Source organism: Rhinopithecus roxellana, chromosome 9, assembly GCF_007565055.1.
Source record: "Rhinopithecus roxellana isolate Shanxi Qingling chromosome 9, ASM756505v1, whole genome shotgun sequence".
NCBI lineage: Eukaryota > Metazoa > Chordata > Mammalia > Primates > Cercopithecidae > Rhinopithecus > Rhinopithecus roxellana.
The window spans coordinates 55,888,074-55,910,736 of NC_044557.1; the positions used below are offsets into that span (position 1 = coordinate 55,888,074).

The 22,663-nt window shown below is 38.5% G+C and overlaps 1 protein-coding gene across 1 annotated transcript in view; it reads right to left on the reverse strand.

The window, feature by feature from the left end:
* The window catches only part of RUNX1T1 (RUNX1 partner transcriptional co-repressor 1), a 141,395-nt gene that overhangs the window by 58,196 nt on the left and 60,536 nt on the right, over positions 1–22,663 (reverse strand). Inside the window, 2 exon segments of the mRNA XM_010353343.2 lie at positions 1,972–2,213; positions 4,632–4,769. Coding sequence (XP_010351645.2) covers positions 1,972–2,213; positions 4,632–4,769 — 380 coding nt within the window.

Below are 22,663 nucleotides of genomic sequence, written 5' to 3' on the forward strand. Positions count from 1 at the left end.
GTATCAAATGTGTATAAAAATCACTCCCTCAAAAAAAAAAAATCACTCCCTCAAATGGTAGTTCTGAGAATTATGTAAAATGGCTTGTAAGCCAAATGTTTAAAACAGAAGTCTGCTACTCAATGAATATTCACTACCTATTATATGTAAGACATCATTAATTAATGTCTTCCCCTATTTTCCTCTCTAGGCTTTTAGATTAAAAAAATATATTTTTTAAAAGTATTTCACACAAAAGTATGCCACTTGGGAAAAATCTACTTAAAGCTACCAAGTTTTTCTCCATTTTCAATTACGGAACCGCTGTTAATAAAGAACAGGTCAAATTTATAAGGCAATTAAAAAAAATTTTTTTGCTAAGAACAACACATTCGCCATTTACTTGATACAATTATTACTTTGGATTTACTTTGTGGTTTCTTGGTCTAACTTATTTACATGTTGAAAAGCTTATTATGCAAATTCAAGAATGAATAAAAAGGAAAAGATAAGTGACGGACAAAAGTATCTGAAGTATGCCAACACACCTCTTGTGAAAATCACCTTCCTGTCTTGGAAGTTTACAAGGTGGAGCTGATAGATTGTGAGAAACATGGAAGTCTCTTGTTCTTGGAGCAGGGAGGAGAGGCAGTTAACGGTTAAAAATTAAATTGCAAAATCTCTATCAAATATGGGATATAGTGATTTGAAGTATGTCTTCTGAACTTGTCTCTCACCCAGCCTTCTAATTCTGAAACTCCTTTTGCAAAACACAACTGGTATGGCTTTGCCCCGATAGGTCCATATAATAAAAATAAATAATCTATTTCAAGAAAACGGAGACTGCTGCCTATCATTCTAATTTGAGTTTGACCATAATCCTGGACAATGAAAGAACTGAATATATGACGCATAGCTTCTCCGTGACTCAGTGTGATATGGGAGACTAGCCTTCCTAAATACTCGAAAATCCTCTGCTTCTATAGAAAATCACAACACATGGAAAAGTGACTTAGAATGCAAAAAAAGATGTATGTTCTATTTTCCAGTGTGACAATGTGCAGAACATAGTGTAATATGCAAAAAACAACAGTTCTCTTCTCAAACTAGTGGTGTCGGTAATTCTACCCATAATGAAGATTCGTTTTTTTTAAACAAAAAAGAAATGGTGTTTACCAGGGTCTGGGGATAAAAGAGATGAGGAGTCACTGTTTTATGAATACAGAAGGCTTCAGTTTGAGGTGATGAAAAAGTTCCGGAGATGGACAGTGGTAGTGGCTATATAGCAACGTGAATATACATAATGCCATTAAACTGTACACTTAAAAATGGCTAAAATGATAAACTGTATGTATATTTTACCACAATAAAAAATTGCAATGTTATTCATCTTAAAAACAACACTAGATAAAACAAGAATGTGTTGTTATAAATTCGTGTTCATCTAGGCCAATGATAAAAATCCCCTAAAGCAACAAAATTAAAATGAGCACCCAATCAGATTGAGTGACTCAACATAACAAAACCATTTTGTCATCATTGAAAGCTACTAGACATGCCAGGAGACTATACTTACTGAAATACTGAAACACATGTGCACATACATACACATACACACACGTGTATATATATATATATATATATATATATATATATATATATAAACATAGACATGTGTATATATATGTATACACACATATATATACACACACACATATATATACATAGACACATGTTTATGGCCAATATAACAATAAATTTGTATAACCATATCTTTATTAATCAAATAGTGGGGAAAAAAAACTGGTGGGGTCAATATATAATGCAGAATTTAAAAGATTGTCACTATAGCATGAATCAGACTTGCACACACTCTTCAGATGTAGAAACTACTGTAACAAAATAGCTGTGAGAACAGTGTCTACATATCTGAGTCTCCCACTCACACTATCCCTTACACCAAGAAAACTGGGTTGGTTTCCATTTGCTTACCACTAGTCCCAGAACGAGGGTGCGAACTCTTTCTCCTATCTCGGGTGAAATGTCATTGCCAAACTGCTGCAGGGTAGTAAGGAACCTTTTCAGCTTGCTGAGTTGCCTGGCGCCACAGGCTGGGGGCAGCTGTTGATTAGCCAGAGAGGAGGAGGAAGAAGAGGAAGGCCCATTGCTGAAGCCATTGGGTGGTGAGGGGGCGCCATTCAAGGCTGTAGGAGAATGGCTCGTGCCATTAGTTACTGTCAAGAGCACAAAATCAGAAGGAAATCATAAACTTACAGGGAACATGCATGAGGAAATTGCCACCAAGTTTCCTACCATTTACATCTACATAAAGGTTTTATAACTTTTTAAATGTTGGGACTTTTAAAAAATGCTTGGACTTCACATGGTTACTACATCCTCAGGAACTCTATAACTAAATGGGTCTACTCCTCATACTGAGTGATGGTATCCTGAACAGAGGCTGATAATAAATGGAGTCTGCTGCAACCCAGGGCTAGCCCTGCCGCCCATGTGCACATATGCCAACCACCTGAAATGTTTCAAAAATAGAACAGACAGCTTCGGATGTCGGCCTTTTGTCGCAGGCTTACATCAATATAACAGGACTACTCCTTTCCAAACTGCTCCCCTAGAGAAAGTGTACATTTGGTGGAGACTAAATTTATCATTGAACATTTTAAATCATGTTTTGTACACACAACTGACAGCTGTGTTTATAGGAATAGGACTTTCAAGTTTTAACCTTCCACCACCCAATTAGAAGGCTATTTTCTCCCCCTCATACTTCTTAACCATTTCTTTAGGAAAAATGCATATTTTAGGTACAAAGCCAAAATGGATATGGTGTTTAACAAGGAGTTATTTCAAGAAATCAAAAGGAGACACCTCAATTCAGCCAAGAGCATGGAGTGGTGATAATTCAGTAAATTCATTTCTGATAAAATTTGTTTGAACATCAAGACGACAATCCCTGTCACTCTGTAACCCATTAATATGTACACTAATAATAAGTACAGAAAAAGAAAGCAAAAAGTTGATAATCCATAAGAACCAGAATTTAAAAATCTGCATCCTTTGCATTAAAGAAAATGTTGATTTTATCATGTTAAGTCAATTAATTTGATAAGCAGACCTTTATCAAACCCATCTTTTTAATTTAATTTTGATATAGTTTGAAAATGTTTTAAGGACGATGTTATTGTTAAAAGTTTCATTTTGACATAATAAAATGGTTCTCTTGTCCCAAATGAGTATCATAATAACCTGTCAAGATATGCCAGCTCACCAGGACATCTCACAGGAGACATATGCCCACCCCTGTGGCTTTGGGTAACAACAAACCAAATATAAGATGACAGCGTTACAACTTGGCATTGCACAATCACCTGCTCCTTACGCATTTGGAAAGGTCTTTTAAATGGCAGCGCAACACTGCATAAACAGCCTGAGATGCGTATTTTGCTAATCCCTTATAGTCCCACAGATCTATTTTTGCCTTTTAGTTATTTTTCATTCATATGGATTTCATGGCACATGGTGTGCAAAATAGCTGCAACCGATAACATTTACTAGTTTCACAATTCCTTGACAACAATTTCAACCCGGATTTTGAGATTTATTAAAACAAAGTTAACTAACTATCCCTAATGAAATATACAGGAAAGAATGGGAAGTTGCAATTCAGTCAGAATTTTCTGTCCTTTCCTTTGGACTGTACCAAAAGCAATACACTCCATTGAGAGAACACAGGACTTGAGCCAAGCAGGAATGGAGTAAAGTTTTAGTGAGAGTCTGACAGGTTCAAAACAAGAAAGACACAACCGGGCACAACGGCTCACGCCTATAATCCCAGCACTTTCGGAGGCCAAGGTGGGAGGATCATGAGGTCAGGAGTTCAAGACCAGTCTGACCAACATGGTGAAACCCCATATCTACTAAAAATACAAAAATTAGCTGGGCTTGGTGGTGCATGCCTATAATCCCAGCTACTCAGGAGGCTGAGGCAGGAGAATCACTAGAACCTGGGAGGCGGAGGTTGCAGTGAGCCGAGATCATGCCACTGCACTCCAGCCTGGGTGACAGAGTGAGATTCTGTCCCAAAAAAAAAGGCAAGAAAGGCACTTCTCACTTCAGAAAGTTTTCTGTATGATATTGTTGCATATCAATACCCCTTTTAACTCAAGGATATTATATTTTAACATTATTTGCAACTGCTCTAAATGGATGAAAATGGTGTTAGAAGACCAGAAGTAACCTAGAAATAATAATAGCACATTTCCATGTTCCAAGTCATGCTGAACAAACTAAAAGAGCTCCACATTAAGATGAATTAGAAGTTATAGTGGTAACAACTGGAATTACAGACGAAATGCTCCTTCATTTGCTAAAATCATAGCAGACTGCAACTTTGAAGTAATAATGAAAAGGAAGGCAAATATTGGCAGTCATACAAATTATACCTAAGCTATGATACTCCTGTGCTCAGTAACCTACTCACTGGCAAACAAATGATTTTTTTTTTTTTTTTTGCTTCATTTCTGCATTACACATTGATGCTGAATCTTATTTTCCCTTGATTTTTCATTTGCAGAAAAAAAAAATCTAATTTAAACTTTAAAACCGAAACTCAAAAGCCTGAAATGACTACTTACATGTTGTCGGTGTAAATGAACTGGTTCTTGGAGCTCCTTGAGTAGTTGGGGGAGGTGGCATCGTTGGAGGAGTCAGCCTAGATTGTGTCTTCACATCCACAGGTGAGTCTGGCATTGTGGAGTGCTTCTCAGTACGATCTGGAGGATGCCACCAGGAACATATTATTTTACTCCTTAAGCACCTCAGTTTTTCAAGTGGGGTTTATCTTTTTTAAAAGCAAGTGAACAGAAGAAATTCAACATCTTCTATCAATAAAATACGCTTATCTACTGAAGTTTAAATCAGGATTTTATCATCCAAACTCCACTTAAGAAAGTATAGCACAGATGGCAGGACCTCATTTGTAACTAGGTTATATTATATCCTATTGTTATTTCTGGCTTAGGCAGATGCTACCTTGGTAGTGTTATATGCAGCAGCACAACTGCACTGGAAGCTGAAGCCAATGTTAGCAAGAGGTAGAAAATAGATGAGGAAGTGGGATGATAATGAACCCCTCATGACAGCTCAGAAATAACAAAAACCTGAAGTCTGTTATGCAGGTGAGATACTGGTAGGAGCCAGCTCTTTGTAATGATTTTCTGTAACACCTGCCATCCCTTTGCTATCCTTAGTTTCCTGGCCTCTTAGATGAAACAGGTTATTGTCTTCCAGACATATTTCACACTTCAATTTTTCCTGCCCTGTTTTAAAAATCACTGCTACATAAGTGAAATGTGTTATACAATGAAGTGAAGCTATTATTTACTAAGAATGTGTAAATTCATGACTTGCCATTTTAAAAGCATGAAACCAATACTCCAATTAATAATTTCAAACAGGAGAGAGAATGTAAAAGTCCCAAATGCAGAACTAAAAAGAACTAGACACTGCTAATATTGTTTTCATGAGTTTGTGGCAGACACGAAGAAATTTACTGATTACCCAATAATGGACATTCATACTTCCGAACTGCTTTCTCTTAAGTATACTTTTCCCTTGACATTTTGAACTGTTTTTCTCAATCTAATCTACTTATCAAAGCAACAGACCTTTTGATCTGTTCAAAGCAATTTCTTAACACTTTGGTTGTAATAAACATTTAAAAGTTGAAATAATGTTGCTATCATCTTAAGGAAGATGCAATAAAAGAATAAAAATAATCATTCAAATAAGAGCATTTGCACAATGAGTTAGTCAACAGCAGTATCAGAGTCTCTATTTTTGGTTGTTTCTTTAGATCTAATTCTTTCACAAACATGTGTAGGCACGCACAAGAACACACACACACCCAAAGTGTTTCGAGGCACCTCTTGCAGTTATAGACACAAATATCTCACACTTGGACTTTTAGAAAAGTGAAGTAACTATTAAGAAAGAACAAACCTTTAAAAACGTTACAATAACCACAGTGAGAAATTCTCAAAATTACTTAAAGGACAATTATTGAAAGAAAAGGAAAAACCCAAATTACTACTATCACAATTCCAAATCTACCTCATTCTTGTTCAAAGCAATTTCTTAACACTTGGGCTGCAATAAAACACAACATTTAGAAGTTGAAATAATGTCAATATCACTTTAGGGAAGATGCAATAAGAGAATGAAAATAATCATCATTCTAATAAGAGTATTTGCACAGTAAGCTATTATTATTATTATTGATGAGTTAACAGCAATATCAGGGTCTCCATTTCTGAATCTCTACTTCTGACTGAATAACAATGGATGTGCCTATAGTGAATAAAAGTGTTCTGGGTGAAAGGATGGTAGAGACACAAATGAAGAGCATTTTCACCTTTGTCTATTGTTAAAAACTTGTCTTCAGATTGCTATTCCAGAGCATTTAAAAACCAGTAAGTCACTTATTCTAGAAAAATACAGAAGTTAGGTAGGCTTAAAACTGCTTCTTCAATAGTTAAATTCATTGCACATTCTACTCACCTCAACCAACCTCAGCAACAAGGGAATAAATAGCTTCCCACTTATGTTGCAGCTGAGGGAAGAGGTACAGCAGCAAATACAAGTCTCCCTAAATAAAGGCAAATATTTCTGTCATGCCAAGGAGGGAGGGAGAAGGGGAGGCTTGCCAGAGTCGGCTGGGAGATAACAGTGGGAACTGCTGGTCCATCTGGTTTTCATTCTGCTAACACTCACACGGAACTGTTAGAGAAGGCAGTCCAGATACACAGATTTGAAGCACGTGGTTGCACAGACAGAGAAAGGAAGAGCAGGAGGGGGAGGGGAAGTGGGAGTAATAAAAAAATAAATAAAGCAATAGAAGGAAAAAGAAGAGGAGGAAAAAGAACAAAATAGAGAGACAAGAGCCTGATGGGGGAGTAAGTTACCCTCAACAGCTTCTTTTACCCTCAGTGGCTACAAGCTGGACCTTAATGTGCACAGCCCCCTACCTGACTCAAGTTTATGAGTCAAGGAGCAATATCTAAACTTTAAATATATTTGAAGCCTATTTTTCTTTTTTTTAATAGACTACACTAAAAAAAAGAAATGATAAATTTGACCATAGGTTTCCTCCTCAATTTTAAGTTTGTATTTAAGATAATCTTTGTATTCCTATCTTCTTCCTTCCCAATTTTAGAAAGTTTTTGGTATATTCATAATTTTGATTTGAAAACATCTGAATATTGTCTTGGTCCACATTTGTAACATGATTCCTATCCAGAACAGCAACATCATCATCCTTAGATTATTTTTTTAATTCTGGAAATGTCAACAATAACTACTGAGCCAATGCATAGAAAACACCACTACTTCTAACAGGAATATGAACATTCTAGCCAGAATATATGTATATGTGCACATATTTAGGGTTTTGACATTAGCCAAATTTCTGCAATGGTTAGCTTCACTCTGATCAAATGGAGTTCCAGCCCAGAGGTCCTACAAACTGAGACAAAGTGGGACCATATGTAACTCATTCTGTGCTGTTCAGTGCAATCAATCCAGGATGGAGATAGATGGTGAAATAACCAGCCAGGCCTAATCCACATACACATGAACACTCTCTGGAGCACAGAGATTTAAGATAAATTCCGAAAATGTGTTTCAAGTGTGCTGAGCCCTGTTGCATTTGTTTTGGATTATTTAAAACTTTTTTTGAAATGTATATTCTTGAAACTTTTATAGCAAACAGCACAAGCAAGCTGATTTAACCACAGAAGCATTTCATTCCATTTCAAATTAGAGGACATGGTAAAACCAATATTAAGTTATAATATTTTTTATAGAATTTTTTAACTTCATGGAAATTATAGTGTCCTAGTATGTAATTTCCATTTTTTAGTTGCAATAGAGGAATTCTGACATATAGCCAAAGACTGACACAAAATGATTAAAAGTCAAAAGAAAAAAGAAAAAGAAAAAACCTCCATCAGATCATGTAGCAAAGGTAAGTAAAATCAAAAAGGGCTGACTTTACTTCTACCTTAATGATTCACACTACTTCTAAAGACGATCTTCCCTCTGGGTAATGTTTCTCTCACACGGCAAATATCCAACACATATGTACCAAAGATGATTGATGCATGGAAAAGAAATGTGGCACATATTAATACATTACCTATATGATTTCAATATCCAGTTCAGTGTCAGGGCCTTCTAGAAGTGGTATGTTTTCCATTTCCTTTTTTTTTTTAACAAAAAGAAAAGGTATGGCATAATCTGCCATGGCCCTTACTTTACTTTTAGTTAGTTCAAATAGCACCAGATGTGTTTCTAAGGTACAAAAAGTAGGTATTCTGCATTTTCCTTGTTTACATAGCATTCTAGAGAGGACCAGTATAAAACAAAAACAACAACAACAAAAAAGGAGTTCAAGTGTTGGTAGGTGGCATATCTTTTCCTATCAGTTTATCAGGTCAATTATTATAGAATTCTCAGAGATGTTATGGATTAGGAGGAACTTCTTGGACCATTAGTAGTTAGTCTGAGTTAGTCATATTTGAACACGTGTTGGCTCGGCTAGAAGGTATGTACTAGAGAGGATAAGCCAAAGTGAAATGGAAGTCCTGTAGCAGGAAATAGGAAAGGAGAAAGCTAGAGAGGCATCAAGGTGGGTATAGAATTTTAATTTTTATTTCACTGGGAAAGACGGCAAATACAGTTCTGAAAATGATGCTATGTAGTGACTCCAATGCCTGGGTGTCAGATGTTACAGGAGACTATCCATGGACCACAACAATGGTGCTTGTTGCTTCTGCCTTCCATCCAGCCTCCACCCTTCCCTGATGGGCATTGTGATGAGCCCATTCCTGCTCAGAACCCTTCCGCAATGCCCGAGAATAAGAGTCAAATGCTAACATGCTAAGCATCATGAAATGACACAGTGGGGTATTTGGCATAACAGAAAAACTTCCTGAGTTAAGGCAGACTGGTTTCAAATCTTGACTCTTTCAACCATTAGTAGTGAGTTCTCAGGCAAGTTAGTTTTCCCAAGCCTCAGTCCCTCATGAGAAAAATGCAAAAATGATCCTCTGTCCCTCATAGGAATGTGGTGAGATTGAATGAGATTGCACGTTTTAAACCCTAGCACTGTGCCTACTTACTTTAGGTGCCAACAGGTGTGAGCTTCATTCTCTTGTGCCATCGACTCCATGATCCATTCCTGACTTTTCCCTCAACCCTAGGCTCTATCAATACCAGTCACCTTGGCACTCCTTGGCTTTTCTGCCTTTCTTTTTCTTGCTGTTTCCCTCATCTAGAATAACCTGTCCCACCCTGCACATTCTTCACTGCTCACTGTAGATCACACATCCTCTTTCAGCTTCCTTCAACTGCCCCAGGCAACAGCCATATCACATTACCTCTGCCTTTCTTTTAGCATTTATCACAGCCCTTCCGTATGATGGTCACATGTATATATTATACACCCAAACATTCCAACTAATGCAAACGGTAAGCATTTGATGGCAATATTTTTAAAAAATCCTCCTGAGGAGGATGCTTAATAAATACGTATTAATATAGTTGTGGTTCTCACAGGAAGGATAGTTACATTTCTAACTATTAGAAATTCATTCCTTATATTATTGTCGGTTCAAAGATACCAAATTTCATGGTAAAAGACAAACACACACCATCAACAGTACACATGGAGAGAGGATAGAATGTAGGCAACATGGGAAGATACTGGAGACCTGAAATTTAGTTCAACTTTGCAACTTATATAGAATGACGTCTCACTTCATGTCTTACTACAGGTGCTATGATCTGAATGTTTCCCAAAATTCATGTGTTGAAACTTAATCACCAATGTGATAGTATTAAGAAGTGGGGCCTTTGGGAGGCACTCAGACCATAAGGGCTCTACCATCATGGATGGGACTGGTCCCTTATAAATGGGCTGGAGAGAGCTAGGGAGGCCACTTTTGCCCCTCATCTCTTCTGCCATGTGAAGAGGCAGCATTCCAGCAACAAGTTGCCATTTTGAAAGCAGAGACTAGGCCCTTACCCAACCTGCCAGTACCTTGATTTTGCATTTCTCAGTCTCCAGAAGTATGAGAAATAAATTTATCTTGTTTACACTACCCAGTCTAAGGTACCGATATAGCAGTACAAACGGACTAAGACCATAGATGTTTTATGAATAGCATTTTTGCTGAAACACAAATAGGATCTTATCTATTCTCTGATCTAAAACCTTCAGGAGAGTCCCATTGTCCATGGAATAAAATATAAGCTCTTTAGCTTAGTCCATGTTGCAGACACTGCTGAGTTCTTATTCAACAACACTTGTTGCTTTCTTCCTCGCTGCTTTCTTCCTTGCTGGAGAGCCCTGACTTTGTTTAGGTACTCATCCTCTTCCCACAATCTTTGGGGGAAAATTATCCTTTTTGCACATTAGTCAGATTATCACAGTTTCTTTTTCAATAGCAGGCTTCAGAGGTGGGTGATGTGATTCAATTCTGGACAATGGGCCATGAAGGGAGGTCTACTGAAGAGGCTGTGAGAAAGACGTCCTCACTTTCTAAACACGGACCCAGGGAGCAAACAGTCCCTTCTTTTCTAATAGGCACTGTTGTATCTGTAAGTGATTACTTCCCCTCACTTTTTTGAATTCTACTTTTCTTATCTATAAATTAAGCATGTTGGATTGCATTCTTCCTAAAGATCTTTTGCAAATACTAATATTCTCTGGTTTCTTTCTACAGATACGGCTTACGATCATTACAGACATAAAGATGACCACCCTGAAAACATGTATTTGATAATGAAGTGACCACAAATACAATTACTTTGAAAGTGGTGATTATAACTAGCCTTCCTCTGTTCACATAAATTTCCATGTCCATAAGAATGTCTGCATATCAATTTTTCTCCCACAAACATTAAAATTAATGTCTACCTCTTTTTTTCAAATATATTTTCAATCCTCATTACTAAATCCTCATCAATGATTTAGTTATAAAATACACATTCTAAAGTCCAATTCTCCCTCTTTACTTGTCACCAAAATAATCACCAGGGTTTTCTTTCATAGCGCAGGCTCTTAAAAGAGAATCTATAGTCACTTTCTCTGGTTCTTCACCTCCCAGTCCATCTTCCATGCACTAAAAGCAGAAACCTATGAGACTGTCTGTCTAAACATTTCTCTCCCCATGCTAGAAACTGCCATTCCCTCTAGTCTCGTAACTACCTTGGGAACTACCATGTTCTTTCATGAACTTGTACCCAAGACACCAACAGGCCCAGACATAGCACCTAGTCCAAGATAGGCAGTGTCAGTCCTTCTCCAAGATCTTTTTTTTTTTTTATTATTATACTTTAAGTTCTAGGGTACATGTGCATAACGTGCAGGTTTGTTACATATGTATACTTGTGCCATGTTGGTGTGCTGCACCCATCAACTAGTCAGCACCCATCAATTCATCATTTATATCATGTATAACTCCCAATGCAATCCCTCCCCCTTCCCCCCTCCCCATAATAGGCCCCAGTGTGTGATGTTCCCCTTCCTGAGTCCAAGTGATCTCATTGTTCAGTTCATTTAGAGTTGAGGAAAGAAAAATAATCCCTCTCCAGGGGTAGAAAATGGCACCTTCCACGTCTAGAAAGCAGGTCTGCAATACAAAAGCCAGCAACTAACAGGCAGAAAGAAGCAAAGAGAAGTAATAAGAGATTATCATGGCAGTGGTAAATAAAGTCCCTAATTCTACTGAATACTAGGGACTTGTCAGATATGTAAAATTCCTACAATTTGGGTCTTCCAAACCTCCTACAGATTCCTAGTCAATCAATCCCTTCTTTGCCTAAAACCTAGATTGAGCTGATTTTCACCTAAACCAAGAAATGCTGATAAAATAACCCTGGCATGTAAGGTGGAATGCGGTAGCTCCTGACTGTAATTCCAGCATTTTGGGAGGCTAAGGTGGGTGGATCACTTGAGTACGAGAGTTCAAGACGACCCTGGCCCAACATGGTGAAGCCGTCTCTACAAAAAAAAAATATATATAAAAATTAGCCAGGCGTGGTGGCACATGCCTGTAGTCCCTCCTATGCAGGAGGCTGAGGCAGGAAAATCTCTTGAGCCCGGCAGGCAGAGGCTGCAGTGAGCCAAGATCTTGCCACTGCACTAAAGCCTGGGTAACAGAGTGAAACCCCATCTCAAAAAAACAAAAACAAAAACAAAAACAAAAGCAACCCTGGCATGTAGCATCAAGATATCCTCCTAAACTCCACCAAAACTCTTCTCAATTGTCTCTTTATTATTAATCCAAGAAACATGTACACTACTTTATCTGGCATCTCTGTATCATCTGAAGCTTCCCTACTTCCTTCCTGAACCATCTGCATAACCAGAATCCCATGAGTCTAATACTCTCTTTCTCTGGCCTTCCTCGCTTCTCCTTTTCAGTCACTTAAGGGCTCCTCATTTTCCTGCTCTGTGATAACTACTGACATTTTCCCCTAAAATTCCTTCTTAGACCCTTTTCAAATGTTTACTCTATACGCTTCCTTAGTGATTTCATTTGTGTTATTCTTGGACTTCAGAGACAGGACTAGAATTTGCCATCCCCTATGTAAAACTGGCCATGTTCTGCAACTCCTGTATTGTGGGAACAAACTCAGATAATGTGTATTGCATTCTTGCTCAAATGCCTGATACACGGTAAGCACTCTGGAAAGGGTGACTTTATTCACTCTGTGGCCAGTATGAGAATAACTGCAGTCAATATCCCTCCCAAATTCTAGACCCAAACCTCCAGAGGGCTACTCATTTCTACAACCTGAATCATCTACCATCTCTTGCCTGACCTATTCAACAAGTCATTGAATGGACTCCCACCCATCTCCGATACATTCTTCAAACCACATCCAGTTATTTTTCTATGTATGCCAGTGGTGTGACCAGAGATCCTGCCTCTCTCCTCTTGTAATCTTCAAATGTCTCTTATAACCTTAAATATAAAGGCTGTGCTCCTTAACAGGACATAGAAAGACCTTTGTGACCCATCTGGCTCCTGCGACTGCTCCAAACACATCTTCATTTCTGCCATGCACTCCATCCCCACCTCTGACCTCCATACTAGACAGCTGCAGTTCTCCAAATGCCCCTGGTCACTCCGACTTTCATACTCACTGTATCCCTTTCCTTGAATACTCTTCACGCCACCACTGCCTAATTAAGTCCATCATTCCTTTAAAACTCCCTTCAGGTGTTTCTTCAGCCAGAAACCTTTTGCTGACAACCTTTCTACCCGGCTGGCCGGGTTTGTCCCAAGTTCTCATATTAGACTGTCTAAATCCCTCTTGGCAGCACTGAGCACACAGTATTTAGACCACAATTTACTTAAGAGAAATAATGACATTTTATTTGTTTTTATAGTCCCAGAACTTAGCAGTGTCTGACACACAGTTTTAACTCAAGATGAAATTATCTATGTATCTCTTTTTTCCTCTCATCATCCAAAAAGAATTCCAAAAGAATTTTCACATTCTGGAAAAATTAATCACTAAAGATAAATCTAAAAAAATACTACTGGATTATTCAATTCACCAGTTTTCTAACAACTCTCAGTAATCACAACATATTTCCTAAGACTTTTTAGTATATGATATCAGAAAAAAAGGTTTGTAAGGCAATGTATACACATATGATCTATAGCCTCTAAAAACTGTTTTACAATAGTAGTGTCAGTGTAGTCATACATGTACACATTCAAAACAAAGAGAAAAGCATATTGTGAACCAAAAACATACTTTTTTCCACATTCTACAGGTTTTCTGTTGTTTTGTCTGTGGATGGTGGGATTACAGGTTATTTTTATTTTCTTCTTGTTATTTTTCTCTGTTCTATAATGGGCATATTTTATTTTTTACAAGCCAAAGAAAAGCCCCAATAAACAACTGCAGCAACAACAAAACTCTATTAGGATGAATCACCTAAAATCAGGCTTAGGCATTGTGCCAAATGTTGGGCATGCTTTATTTCACTTTAAACCTCTCTATGAAAAGGTACTATAAATTTGCCCACTTGATAAAAAAGGAACTGAGGCCCCGAGGGATTGAAAAATTTTCCCAAGGTTTTAAGTCAGTTCTTAATCGAGATCTTCTTAAAGTTCATTATCATCTAAAACTACTGTCATTTTATTCGTGGCCTGGAAAACTGGGATACGAATTGCACTCAGTAAACGTTAAATCTGTAGCTAGCACTACATTAAAGCCGCATCTGCTGGCGGGGTGCCGTGGCTCACACCTGTAATCTCAGCACTCTAGGAGGCCGAGGCAGGTGGATCACGAGGTCAGGAGACTGAGATCATCTTGGCCAACATAGTGAAACCCTGTCTCTATGAAAAATACAAAAAATTTAGTGGGACGTGGTGGCAGGCGCCTGTAGTCCCAGCTACTCGGGAGGCTGAGACAGGAGAATGGCGAGAACCCAGGAGGCGGAGCTTGCAGTGAGCCCAGATTGCGCCACTGCACTCCGGCCTGGGCAACAGAGAGAAACTCCATCTCAAAAAAAAAAAATAAAATAAAATAAATGAATAAAATGAAAAATAAAAAAATAAAAAAAATTTCCATCTTCCAATACAGTAGCCACTAGCCACATGTGACTATTTAAATTTTAATTAAGATTAAATAAAATTTAAAACTTAGTTTCTCAGTCACACTAGCTGCATATTCAAATTTACATGTGCCTGGTGGTTGCTATGTTAGAAAGTTCAGTTACAAAACACTTCTGTCATCACAAAAGGACAATGCCATCCTAGAAAAATGACTCTGAAATGTTATCCTAGAAACAAAAGCTCTGTGGCAGAAGTCCATGGAGGTGACAAGGCAGACCAAAGGGGTGGGGAGCAGGAGGATTGTCTGCAGCCTCATCCTAAACATCTTCCACTGCCATTCAGATCTTTCACTTGCTTTATATGCTGGGTTTCTACATTTGATGATGATGAGATAGAAAAAACTGAAGCCCAAAGATATGTAAGCTATGAGCTCTGAAGAAGTGCCGGCACAAGACATTCTCAGTTCAGGTGATCAGTAAACATCAAGGTGACCATGACAGTGAGGACAAAGCCACGGGCTCAGTCCTGGGATGAGTCAGTCAGCAGCTGGTTCGGAATCAAAGATGACTGAAGCACATCCCTGTGGTCTTTAACGGGAGTGAATGTGGATTAAGAGGGAAGCCAGGTGAGAGAATGAGATAAATCTATGCCCATCAATCATTATTTCTGGAAAACTAATTTCAAAAAAATCTTTGGCTTATCTCCATACAGGGACAACAGGAATTCCCCTTCCCTTCCTCTGCAGCCCTTATCCAGCTAGCTATGCATGGCACATTTATCTTATTTTTGAATGTGTCCCCATCCAGAATGTCGGCTTCGTGAACAGAGATTTTTCTGTTTTGTTAGCTCCGCAGCATTTAGAAAAGTGTCTGAAATAGCAGGCATTGGATGGAGGGACAGACGGACAGACGGATAGAATAAATGGCTGGGCGGGGGGGGCGGGGAAGAGGAAGGAAGGAAAGAAGGGAGGTGGGGGAGGGAGGGAGGAAAGGAAGGAAGGAAGAAAGGTTAGTTTCTGCCAAAACAACTAGACATATTAGTAATTCTCTCTTTTTTTTCAATGTTATCACTATTTTAATCAAGTAACTTAGCTGTTTGAAACAAATCCTTAAGACAGTTCAATAGAGCAAATGGTGGTTCTGCATAGAAAAATCATACTCATTTCATGAAGTAAGGAAAGATCAGCTGTCACAGGAATACCTGTGGATACCAGGCATTACTTGCATGTCTACGTCCTTCAGAAATGTCATCCCTCCCACAGTTGTTACCACCCTTATTCCAGTGACTCCTGCTTCTTATTCTAATCACCACTTCTTAGAGGTACCTAAGGTACCAAATGGATATTAAGCAGCAGCCTGGAATCTAACTACTTCACTTCAAATAGGGTAGTTCTGGGTTAATCTGACTTACACCCTGGTGTTCTATTTAAGATCTCATTTAAAAATAAGGGTCCCTGTTTAACAAAGAAAAGTTTGAAGCCCCTGGCACAGGCAAATAGCAAATGTCTACTTAAGATTAACAATACTTAGGAAGGAAAACTAAGTTGCCCAAATAACGGAAGTCACTCCTCCTTATCCAAGGAGAAGAGAAAGATGCATGTTATCACAAGGGCCCCAAAACTGAACATAAGCCTGTATGTTAACAATTTGTTGCCAAACTGTAGTTCATTCTGGAAAGTAAAAAAAAAACAAACAAAAAACAAAAACAAGTCATTAGTGATCCAAACCTTTTATCATCTAAAGAACTGACAATTATTACTCTAATAACATTTGTCTTCTTTGACAGGGTTAAAGAAGGTGATAGAGAAGGTTCAGAGAGCTGCTACAGAAAATTGGTAGCACAGACACTCAGTAGAGTCAGTTATGATCATCCAGATAGTAGTCAGCAAATCAGCAGAGACAATCAGGAAGGTGCCCAGGGTAGGTACCTGTGGCTAAATCTTAGACAAGCAAATAGCAGGAGTTTAAGTGAATATTTCTTGAATTTAATTGAATGTACTCTAGGGGGGAGAAAAGTACTTAGTTTAGGCTTTACATTATAGGCAATGAAAAAGCACTGAGATTTTAGGCAGCCAAATGACATGCTCATTTCTATAGTATATCTGGAGCACAGCATGAATAGGATAAAAGTGGCAACAGAGCAGAGTACTGGATAGCAATAGTCTAGGCAAGATAGAACACAGGCATCCAGTACGGAAATGGCTGTAAGACTAGAGAAAAGGGGAAAATTAAGGAGATATTTCAGAAGTATCGTTCAAGTTTACAGAGCTCAGTAAGAAGTAAGATGCCCTTGAATAAGTAGGAACCGAGAGGTGCATGGTGATATTAAAAACCAAAGGCAAAATCCAGCAGAAAGAAGTATACGGAAAAAGGACAGGATAAGTTCAACTTTGTCAACAATACTGTGCTGTTCACGTATAAAATATCCCAAGCAGCTTCCTCTCCCACACTTGCCACTATCAAATTATTCTACCTCCTCCATGTGCCTCTCCATTTCCACTGCCACCACCAGCATACAAGCCAGCACTATCTTCCACTTGGACTTCACAACCTCTCACCCCACACTGCAATCTGTTTACATGAAACAACAGATGAAAACTTCTCATAAAATCAAATGTTTCACTCATTTTTTTTTAAAAAAAAAGCCATTCATTCAAAAATATTGATTGAGCTATATAAAATGTGCTAGGTACCATTAGACACTACGGACAGGTCAGTGAACAAAAATTTGTAAAAATCACTACACTCAAGAACTTTACATTCTAATGATCCGATCAAGTCATTCCCCTATATTTAAAGTGTTTCCATAGTTTACCATAACTCTTAGTATAAAATCTAAAACCCTTCAAATGACCAACAACCTAGATAGATTTAGTCTGGGCCTCCTCTTATCTCATCTCATGCCTCATTGGTTTAATCAGCTGCAAACTTCATTTCACCTCAGGGCCTTTCCCTCTCTCTAGAAAATCCACCTCAGCTCAAATTCACTTACTCAAGGAAGGCATCCTTGACCTCTCCCCTATCCTACCCACTGTATTATAAGCAATATTGTACTATCTAATCTGTCTTTATAGAGCTTACCACAACTGTTATAGATAATTGTATAATTATTAGTCTAACACCACCTGTCAGAGAGCAGTGTCCCGTAAGGAAATGGGGGCATATCAATTCATATTATACCAACTCAGTCCTAGAACTTACCACATTGCCAAGTACTTAGTATGAGTAAATAGTGGATATACAAGAAATTTTCTATTTAAAAATATAGATTTGAAGGTACAGGTAGAGCAAAACAATTGGACTCCTTATTCTCTTTAGAAGGGATTCCAAAGTTTCTTCAGTGATAGAATAAAATAACAACTGATGATAATAATGAAATCACTTTCTCATATTTTAACCTCATTCCCACTGCAATGGGGCTTCTATCAGCACTGTTCCACCTAAACCACCCCAGCAAAAATACCAACTCTTTTGTGGTTAACCCAAAAGATACCTTTCAGTCTTTATCTTACCTGTCCTCTGGGTGCCCTTTGATCTGTTTAGCCACTTCTCATTCTTCTTCTGCAGTGGCATCCTTCTCCTAGCTATCTCTAGGAGTTCCAAGGAATTCTCTTGGACCCTGGCCCTTCCTCACCTCCTCATCTTCTGAACTGGCTTCAACCCGTCTGGCATCTGACACAGGCTTTCACGTCTCATGCAACAAATTCTGCCAGGTGTCCATACTTTCCTGAAGGCCAAGGAAGGATACTTTCCTGAGGGCCAGACTAAGTGGTCTCACTGCTTTCTTACAACTCTAGCTGGATATCCCACTGATAGTTATATGTTGAACCAAACCTAACATAGTCCTTCAGAAATGTGTGCCTCCTCCTGTATTTCAATCTCTGGGCATAGCATTATTTTCCACTGAGCTAACGAAGCCAAAATACCACAATCATCCTAAGACTTCTCTCTGGCTATAGTCCATCCCAATGTCCTGTCAACTCTACTTCTAAATAACCTTTGCGATCCACCCCCAGTTCACCTCTGACCTGGCCTTTAGAACCTATGCAGCCTCTGACTGTTTTCTCTCCCTCCAGTCCATCTCTGCTCAAATCCTCTCTTCATTACTTCCAGTGCAATAATTCTAAAATGTGAATCTGCCAAAATTTACTTATAATCCTTCACAATTATAAAAATTGGTCGAGATACAGGATGATGGTCCTTATCTTTTCAATGCTGTATCTCTGGTGTCTAAACATAAGCATCTTGCACATAGTAGGCCCCTAGTTTTTTGTGCCAAACCATCTAAAAAAGTTAACATTGTCAGGTGTCCATTCAACTGCTCTTGTATATGTACTCCAATCATGACAAACAAAATACCAATAGAATTTTTTTCTAGAATTTTACAAATGTTTTAAAAGTTAATCTGAAATTAAAATGAAAATAACCAGGAAAAACTTTGTAAATAAAGTGTGACAAGATTTAGCCTAATGTATGTATGTATGCATGTGTGTTTATTTGAGACAGGGTCTTGCTCTATTGCTTGGGTGGGAGTACAGTGGTGTGAACACAGCTCACGGCAGTCTTGACCTCATGGGCTCTAGCGATCCTCCTTTATTAGCCTCTGGACTAGCTGGGACTATAGGTGCGTATCACCATACTAGACTAATTTAAATTTTTTTTGTAGAGGTTTAGCTTCACTATGTTGCCCAGGCTGCTCTCGAACTCCTGGCCTCAAGCAATCCTCCTGCCTTGGCCTTCCAAAATGTTGGGATTACAGGTATAAACCAATGCCAGCAGCCTAACGTTTATTTAAAGCATGACAAGGCCGGGTGTGGTGGCTCACTCCTGTAATCCCAACACTTTGGGAGGCTGAGGCAGGCAGGTAACTTGAGCCCAGGAGTTCGAGAACAGCCTGAGCAACATGTCGAAATCCCCTCTCTAAGAAAAATACAAAATAATTAGCCAGGCACGGGGCTCACACCTGCAATCCCAGCTACTTGGGAGGCTGAGGCACAAGAATATTTTGAACCTGACAGCAGAAGCTGCAGTGAGCCAAGATTGCACCACTGTACTCCAGCCTGGGTGGTAGAGTGAGACTCCTGTCTCAAAAAAAAAAAAAAAAATGACAAAACTATAATGATTTCAACAGTGTGCTGCTAGTACACGGATAGCCAACATAGCAGAATAAAACAAAAAAAAAAAATACTAAGTTCAGAAATGGATATATACGTTTAAGAATTTAGTACACGGTAATTTCTCATACTACTGAGAAAAAGACAAACTAATTCAATAATTCAGTAATTCCCAAGCAACTACCAGACAATTTGTAAAAATAAACCCATCTCATACCATATATTCAAATTCACTCATTCCATATGAAAACGGCAATAAAAAATTAAATATGTAAGTGCATATTTACTTAATCATAGAATGAGAAAAGAGATAATAACCATTATGAGCCAAGACCAATAATGGTACTTATTAATAAACATGAATACAGAAAAATGTACCATAAATAAAGTAAAAGGCAAGTAAAAAGGCAAGTAACAAATGAAGAAAATATGTTTGGTATACGGCAACAATGGTGTGATAACCTTAATATAGAAATAGTTCCATCAGGCCAGATGCAGTAGCTCAATTCTGTAAACCCAGTGCTCTGGACAGCCAAGGAGGGAAGATCACTTGAGCCCAGGAGTTCAAGGCTCCAGTGAGCTATGATCACGCCACTGCCTCCAGCCTGGGTGACAGAGTGAGGCCCTGTCTCTAAAAAATGAAATAGCTCCGTCAAGTCGATAATTAAAAGTTCAATAGCCCAACAGAACAAAAATTGTAAAAGAATACAAATAGAACATGTGCAAAATAGATATTAATGACCCATAACCCTATGGGAGGGGAAAGTTTAACCTCTAGTGTTTTTTAAAACAGGATCATTTTTTTCATCCAACAAAATGATAGTTTTTTAATTATAATATGGTATTAGAGTACAAATTTGCACTTTAATTAATATACTTTTCTAAAATAATAATTTTCCTGTAGGACAATTAGGCAATATGTATCAATTGCCTCTAAATTATACGTATCCTTTAATACATCAATTCCACTCTTTGGAAATTATTCCAGATAAATAATATCAAATGTACAAAGAAATTCATAATGAGGAAACTGGAAACAGCCTAACTATTCAACAATAGGCATTTGGCAATTCAAATTCTAATACATCCACAGTGGAATATAATGATGTGTATATTTACTTGGAAAGATCTTTAAAATATACTACTACTACTACTACTACATGGGGGGAGTTACAAAGCAGTATGTTTCACAAAATCCCGTTTTTTAAGAAAACTATTTTAAGACAATTAGAAGGATGTGTACGTGTTTGTAAAACTACCAGAGGGTGCATATAACAACACTCTCTATTAGAATACTGAGTAACTATTTCTTAAGTTCATGATTCACAGTGGGGCAGAACTTTCAAATACATTGTCAGGCCGGACACAGTGGCTCATGCCTGTAATCCCAGCACTTTGGGATGCTGAGGCGGGCTGATCACTTGAGCCCAGGAGTTCAAGACCAGCCTGGCCAACATGGCAAAACCCTGTCTCAACCTCCCAAGTAGCTGGGACTACAGGTGTGAGCCACCATGCCCAGCTAAATACAAAAACTAAAATTTTTTGGCTGGGCGCGGAGGCTCATGCCTGTAATCCCAGCACTTTGGGAGGCTGAAGCGGGAGGATCATGAGGTCAGGAGTTCAAGACCAGCCTGGCCAAATATGGTGAAACTCCATCTCTACTAAAAATTAAAAAAAGTAGCCAGGCGTGGTGTCGTGCACCTGTAGTCCCAGCAACTTGGTAGGCTGAGGCAGAAGAATCGTTTGAACCCAGGAGGCAGAAGTTGCAATGAGCTGAGATCATGCCACTGCACTCCAGCCTGGGCAACAGAGCGAGACTCCATCTCAAAAAAAAAAAAAAAAAATTTAAATTTGGAACTCTACCAAGGCTATTTAGCTTTGGATTAAAGGGATGAAAATCAGGATTCAAGACAACCAAAAGGGAAGAGAAGGGGTTCAAGAGGCAGAGTTATCTATAGGGGTTAGAGCACATGAAAGTCTGTGAACACACACGAGTAGAAAAAGTGCCTTATTCACCTTTGTATCCCATTCATATAACAGTGCGTAGCATCAGTGTTTACTAGATGAAAGAATCAATGTTATTTTAGTAAGAGGAAGGTCCACAAACACTAGCTGACTGAGGAAAAGACTAGAGATCACCTTGGGGAAAAATCCAAAAGTATACCAGAGCACCATAAGAATACAATCCCCAAATCAGTGATCAGATTCTTTAGAAAGCATTTAATAAGTACCATGTGACAAAATGGAACCCACCCCATAAAGCAGTTTCACTAAAAGTTGAGGCCTCTGGAAGGACTCCCAAAGACAAATTGGAACAGCCTGTGACTTATATTAGCAAATTCGTTACATATAATTATATTTATGTATTAATTGAGAACAGAAGATATGTATTTAATGGAGATTTCCTTCTTGTATCAATACCTGCAGTCCTAGTTTATTGCAGCACTATTGACAACAGCAACATCAGGAATCAAACTAAGTATCCATCAACAGATGACTAAAGAAAATGACATATATATACACACCATGGAATACTACTGAGCCATAAAAAAGAATGAAATCATGTACTTTGCAGTAACATGGATGGAACTGGAGGCTATTATCCTAAGTGAAATAACTCAGAACCAGAAAGTCAAATACTGCATGTTCTCATTTATAAGTGGAAGCTAAACAATGGGTACACCTGGACACAACGAATGGGATAGGCTGGGCACGGTGGCTCATGCCCTCTAATCCCAGCACTTTGGGAGGCTGAGGAGGGCGGATCACCTAAGGTCAGGAGTTCAAGACTAGCCTGGCCAACGTGGTGAAACGCGGTCTCTACGAAAAGTATAAAAATTAGCTGGGTGTGATGGAAGGTGACTGTAATCCCAGTTACTTGGGAGGATGAGGCAGGAGAATTGCTTGAACCCGG